The 7,512-nt window shown below is 28.3% G+C and overlaps 1 protein-coding gene across 1 annotated transcript; it reads left to right on the forward strand.

The window, feature by feature from the left end:
- Positions 1 to 6,026: 6,026 nt before the first annotated feature.
- Positions 6,027 to 7,002, forward strand: LOC112692054. Its single transcript, XM_025566575.1, has 2 exons — positions 6,027 to 6,651; positions 6,725 to 7,002. The coding sequence occupies exons 1-2, from the start codon at positions 6,465 to 6,467 to the stop codon at positions 7,000 to 7,002; spliced, it is 465 nt and encodes a 154-aa protein (XP_025422360.1). The 5' UTR covers positions 6,027 to 6,464.
- The last annotated feature ends 510 nt before the right edge of the window (positions 7,003 to 7,512 follow it).

The following is a 7,512-nucleotide window of genomic DNA, read 5'->3' on the forward strand; positions in this document are numbered from 1 at the left end:
CGTGGTAATATAACGTTAACTAATTTATCCATTATGACTACTCTTTGCGGTAATTTTGAAAAAAATACCGGTATTTCTAATAGATTTGAAAAAAATATCCGCACTTCTTTATTTTGAGATACTGATTCTGTCATAATTAAGTTTAACTGGTGTGCATAGCAATAAATATAATAGGCATATGGGTATAGTTCCTTAACCCTAACATTAACTCCACTCATGACAACCACGCCATTATACGATTGTGTTATTCGGAGTTGCCCGATTGCGGCCCGAATCCAGGTAGTCGTATTTTATCCCAAATATAAGTATCCCGATTGCGTCCAGACACACATTGGTTCACAAAATGTTTAATATTTATTTTAAAAGTATAATTACAAGATTGTAGTAACAAATAATAAAATAATAAATTTTTTACAATATATAAAGATATGAAATACAATTATGTCAGTAAATAGTCAATAAATTGTCGAATATTAAAATAATAAATTGTCTATGATAAAAAAATAGTTAATAGTTGTTGTATACACCTATGGAAATTACCACGCCGAATATCGGTTATCGTGTGAATCGTGATTACGATAGTTGATTACGATGTCAAAATACGTATCGAACGCAATTGGGATATTTATTTGTTTTTGATAACCACTTGAATAGTAATTCCTACCTGCTATGTACGGGCCGCAATCGGGATAGGTGAAAAGGTAAAAAGGTTACTTTGGGCCGCAATCGGGCGACGCCCGTGTTATTAATTAATTTGAAGTATTTTTTAAAATAAGATTTATTTCAGATAATATTGTTGATGTTAATAATTCTGCATTGTGTCTATTGGGATTTAAAAACCCCCAAAAACGTTCTACTGGTTAACCTTTAGGCTCATATCGAAATACAATAACTAACTAAAACATATTAGAAATATCAGTAGTCTCATCGACGATTATAGAAATAAATTGAGCAGTTTCTATTTCTAATAAAATTTGTTTTCTAGTTACAAGTAGTACACAATCTAACAAATCATTTTGTATTGTTTTAGATATCCCTTTAAACACTTTTGAATTTCCAAAATGACTACGCAAACTTACATCTAAGTCTTTACATAACTCAATAATACCCAGGAAAACACCTTTATTATTAGAGTTAATTTTTTCATTGTGACCTCTTAATGGTAAATTATGTTGTCCACAAAATTTTATACAGTTCAGAATTTTTTCTAATATATAACGATTTTTATATATTTCTTCATTATGATGTTGAATCCTAATTTTATAGCCCGAGTCAATTTTATTGAAAATATTGATAATACCGAGTATTTTGAGATTAGCTTAATTTTGCAAGTGTTTAAAAGAATTCTCGTATTTTTTAATCTTTTCAGATAAATGACATAAATGTGTTACACCTGTTTTAGTCAAAGAAATGTCACCACCAAAACATAAACAAGGAAAACAATAAACAGCTAATTTTATATCACAACCACATAACCACTTGTGTTTTGCATAATAATCCGAATTAAAATGAATATATTCATTTTTACCTTTTTTCGCTTTATTGATCAATCCTTTCAATTCAGGTGCATGTCTTCCAAGCTGTTTTATTTCAATTTTTTGTTCATAAGTATATGACGTAAAAGGTTTTGAAATATAATTAATTACTGCATTTTTAAATGTGGGTGAATCCATGATATAAAAAAATAATTCTAATGTATACGACCGCACTAAGTAAATGATAAACACACTCACGTTCGGAATCCGTGTATATTGGGCGATTAAAATCATCGCCCCGGCGGTAGCGTTATTGCTGTGTCTCCCCTTCTTAGTTTTTGTATTCCGATCATGCTTATGAAGAGCGAATTTTAATATCGCCCAAGCATCGCATGCGCTGCTCGCGGGTCCCGGCAAATTGTTATCGGTTATAGATTCTCAAAAGCTACAACGTTGAATGATTTATTTTCAAACTCCTATTATCTGATAATGTTTTTATAATATTTATTAGTATAAATATAGGAAACACAATTTTTATTTTTGACAATATTATACTACAATATAAATTTGATATTAAACTTATAAATTAATAATAAATTATAATTTTAAAAGGGGGGCGATCGCCCCATCACTCCTATCTACGAGCCGCCACTCTTATTAAGATACTAAAAATTATAACGTTCAGTCAAACGTAATCCGGAATAACCACGGAAACATTTTAATTTTAGATTTCTTTAGCTTAGTGATCTGCTAATAATTAGTATAAAGTTATTTTCTTAGTAACAAATCAATTCGTTATCTACCACAGGCTTATTATCGATTAATAAAACAAACCCAAAACGCGTATTATAATATATATATATATATATACATATATTTGACTTTTAACATTTTATTTTGGGGTCTCGTTCTAACCGTTCGATCATTGCTGCAGTTTTAATCGTTCGGCAATCATGGTTTCACCATTTGCCGACTTCTAAAGTTTTTTCATTAAGGAACATTTGAAGGCACAATAGAAATTGCGAATAATGGATGCAGAGGGCACTGGGAAAGTTTTAAAAGCTTGAATTGTATGGGTTTATCCGTTTTCCATTTATTTATTACGCACTATTTCAATAATCGACGACAGACGTATTTTCAAAACAAAATACATATTTTTGACAAGATAAAAATGAAACATGGTACAGTCATCATCTGTATTTTATTTTTTGTAAAATATATAATATACCATATTTTCCTCGACTGTCAAAAAATAAATAAATGAAAAAGAATAGTGTCATACAGTTAAAACATCCTTTTAGGTTATGATGTATATGTGCGTAGCGGTGTAGATAAATTACTTCTTCGAAACCTTCACCTGGTACATATTTTTAAAATACTTAAAAGCGCACGCATGTTTACACGTTAATAATAACAGTGCGTTTATTTTAAATACGTTTTGTGAAAAAAATTAAACTAAAACTATTTATCTAATGTAAAAGTTGCAAGTTTTTATTTTATTGGCAACAAACATAAATCAAGAATAAAGCTTTTATAGTAAATTTGTATACATGTATTGCAATCGATATATTTTTAATGTTATCCAATACTCGAAGATCGCGTAAAATTAAATAGAATTTTCTTCTAATCGCAATGAATTCGGTTTATATTTATTTCTATTACTAGCTGAATTAAAAAAAAAAAAAATTTACCTTGTAAATTTTTATACTCAGGCGCGAAAATACAACGTTTTTCAGGTGATTTTCTTAAAAATAATTAAAAAATAATAACCTGAAAGTTGCAAAAATGACTTATAAATGTTGACGAAATTAAATTGTTTAATGATCTACCATTAAACGATATTATTTATTTAGTGAAAATATTTCATATATAATCGCCGTAGTATCAGAGAAATATATCAATCAAATGCAAACTTTTCTGAAAAGACAAATTAATATACTTTAAAAAATATAATTAAATAAATATAAAATAAATATAAATATAAATATAAAAAAATTATTGAAGTTAGAATTTATCGTTAATTTTATTAAAAATTATCAGACTTATATAGGAAATGCCTATTATTATTATTATTTTATTTATACCTTAAATTTAATTTACTCAACTATAAATTAAATGTTAATGTAAAGTGTTACTTTAATGTAACAACTATATATAAAAATATATTATATATAATGTATTAACTATCTATGTTACTTTATTTTTAATCCAAATTGTCGTATTATTTTTCTTTTTTTATTTTTTTCAATCATATAATATAATATAATATATTTATATATAAAAATATATATAAAATATATACATTTAATATTTTATAATATAATATTATTACATCGCATCCACCACTTAAACTATGTGTAGTAAGATTTTTGTATGTTTATAATAATGAGTCTTAGTTTAATTAATGCAATTTATTCGTAATTTATTTACATTACTGTTTGTGTGTAATGAGGGTGCGGAAGACAGAGAGAGAAACTAAAGGTGAAAACTTTTGCTTGAACAAATCATTCCGTAACAAACAACGCAAATAATTGATAAGGCAATCAAAATGTTGAAAAACGAATAAATAAATGATTCTCACGTTGGTTTGAAAACATACATTTATTTTTCTATACAATGCCTCTCCCTTGTGTTTAGTGGTTTACTTGGTAAATCCTGAATGACTTGGTTCTTGATCGGAATATAAGGAGATAATCGTTCCTATGGGATGTTTATGGAATATTCCTAAGGGTAATTTATGGAGTCCGATATCGATTTTTAATACAAAAACTTCGTTTCCCGGCAAAAACGCGCAGCTTAAAAACGCGGCTTACACTAAGAAATGCAGGTCAACTCGAAAATGTTTATATTTATCAAATTAATTAATAATAAATTCGATTACCAATTAAAATTGATAGATTTAACTAATTGGTCTCGGAAAACCCGAAAAACATATGTAAATCAAAGCAGTTATCTGATTTTCGTTGATGGAGTTGACTCGAATGCACGCGTATTAATGTTTTTTCTCATTTAAACGTCACTTGTATGAATGTTTTCAAATGCATATAACTGCATTTATCATAATTTTGTTTAGAACTACAGGTTACGAGCCTTAGCTATTATACGTGGGTATTATATATATATATATATATATATATACTATGGCTCTAATTATTCTAGGAGAAGTCTGTTATATTAATTTGTGCTAAGAACAACGGACTTATAATTTCAACGTAGATTCGTGATCGAGGAAAAAATCTGGATACGATTGGTGAAAAAAAACGGAAAAAACTACGTATCCAATGGTGAACAATATTGGGTCGCACTATTTTCAACGTAAACATATTTCTTTTATTCAAAATACGAACGTTGTGAATTCGACAGCCGAATGAATAATTATATCGATTTATGCCACTGGTAGCTTGACCTTAGACATAATAACATAGTCACTTTTCGTGAGCAGAATTATTTAAAAGTAGTTCTGCCATAGTGTTGTAATTCTTAACAATTTTAAGATGAAGAATTATCTAATATTAATTTTGTAATTTTTATTTTTTTCTGAAATCTCATTTTTCGTTAAAATCTTAACTATTAGCCTCTTATTTGCCCCGCTTAAATTAAAAAAATCCTAGCACGGATTGATGAGTGACCGGACGTGGAATAAACGCTGATTTTCAACGATAGCGGTGACGGTCAAGTGGAAAACGTGACAGCAAAAGCGAAACCCGAAAACCGATCAACGTTGCTGGGCCTCGGTCCTCAAACGCAGCTCAACGGGTACGTACATGTCCCCAGCACCCCTACATATAAAATTAGTATTTATTTTTTTTGCTAAATATTTAGTTTGCAGTTTTTACGAATTTGTATGCCTATCCCCGACATTTGTGTACGAACTTTGTTGAAGTACTACAAACAAAAAAGGGCGGTGCTGGGGGCACGTGTTATAAACATTGAACTCCCGAAAAGTCTCGAAGTTTTTTTTAAAAAACTATAACTCGTCCTTAAGAGGAGCGTCAATAATTCGAGGAAATAATAGCTCAGCACTAGAAGAACATAATTTATTTAATAAAGTTGATACAGGTGTACAGGTTGATACAATACAAAATGTACAATCAAGATGACCAGATAATATATTATATAAAACTATCAATGAAGATACAGTAGAAGTGATAAATATATCTAAAACTATAACAGTAAATTCAAATTAATTGGCATGCCCTCTGTACAATACAAGTAAATTAGACATGTTTTTATAAATCATGTAGTTAAAATTATTTTAATTAGTTATAAATTATTATTTTTAGGTGTATTTCCTTTCAAAGTGGAGCTCATCGTTGTACGAAGTGCAATATTTCGGTTCACTCGTTATCCTTATACTCAAATTATAAACTAAGTTATGAGACGTACGAATTTGTTTTTCATTTATAAATCTTTTACAATCTATTGAAAATAAATCGACAAATTTAGACGGAGTATCATTGGCATGTGAGAATTGTAATAAGAAATCTAAAAAAAAATAATTCTTAACTTGAGGCAAATCCTTATTTAAAACATATTAATTTAAAAAATCTAAAATTGTGAGGACCTTACCATTATTAAAAAATAGATCACGAGCAATAAAATTAAAGACCTGTTCTGTTAAACAAATAGAAAAAGTTGTATTAACGAATACTTGTGCGTTTGATATAATTGCGTCTATATTTTTGGTTGCTTATAGCGATAGTTAATAATATTCTAATAAAATTGATATAATTTTGATTTCTTCTACTTTTTTTTAGTTTTATCGCTAAGATACTAAAATATAGCATTACAGCATCAACATATTCGCAAAGGGCTGATATTATAATAAACACTCTACAACCAAATGTAAAAGAATTGGACAATCTAAAATTAGTAGTTTGTGATTCGACGGCATCAAAAATATTTAATACATTGTTTGGCCAATTCCCTTCTATTATTGAAAATATTGCATGTTTAAACGTAACATGTAAAAGCAATATAACTATTTCTATGATATACTTAACGTATAATACATATGGAGATTTGAGTGATCTTCCCAAATTCATACAAGGAAGAGTAATGAGAGAAAGTTCGGTGTGTGGCTCCGTAGAAGGAAATTATTCTTGTCAAAAGACAAAAATAATAACCACTTCTATATCAAATAAACACATTATAGTGGAATTAATCAAATGGGAAGGTAGGTGTAAACAAAAAAAAATGTTAAATATTTGAATTCTGTATTATTTTCATACATATTGATTTAATTGCAGGTGATGATATCAATTACAGTATGCAGACCAGTCCTCAGTTTAATATAAAACTTGAAGACATACCACAAATAATCGTATGTTCAAATGAAACAATGGAATTGAGAGGTATTGGCTGTTATCGGCCTGGACTCAGCTGTCTAAGGATGGCAGTTGGCCATTACTGTGCCGTTTGTAAAAGAGGGAACAGTTGGGAGTTGTTTGATGACATGAAAAAACATTCAACTCAAATGAAGTCTACAACAATAGTTCTGTGTGAATACTTGGTATACACAATTTGAATATACAACATATATAATATATTTTCTATAAATGTTATGTAAAAATTATAAAATAAAATGAATTAATTAAGGAAAAATTATACTATATCAGTATTATATTTTATTAACATAATTTCAATTTCAACGGTTCATTTTGGGGGTGCTGGAGATACGTACCCCCAGCACCGCCCCGGTTTTTCGTGCATAGTGCTAAAACCAGTGTTGGGAATAGATGATGCAAAATTTATCTAGATAAAGATGAAAGATAATATGTCCAAATTCATCTAGATAAAGATAAAAGATAATTTCATTTTTATCTAGATAAAAAAAAAGATATTTTCAAAAAATGTTATATTTTGTCAATATTTCATATTCTAATAATATCTATGAAGACTCAATTATAATCATTATCATCAATAGGTACCTAGGTGTTTAATATTTATTGTAGTAACTTAGTGTACCATTAAGCAGTATTTATAAATATTGTACAATATTTAATGACAGTTAATCACTAAAATGTTAACAAAAAAA

This window comes from Sipha flava, unplaced genomic scaffold (genome assembly GCF_003268045.1).
Source record: "Sipha flava isolate LNK unplaced genomic scaffold, YSA_version1 69_pilon_pilon, whole genome shotgun sequence".
Lineage (NCBI taxonomy): Eukaryota > Metazoa > Arthropoda > Insecta > Hemiptera > Aphididae > Sipha > Sipha flava.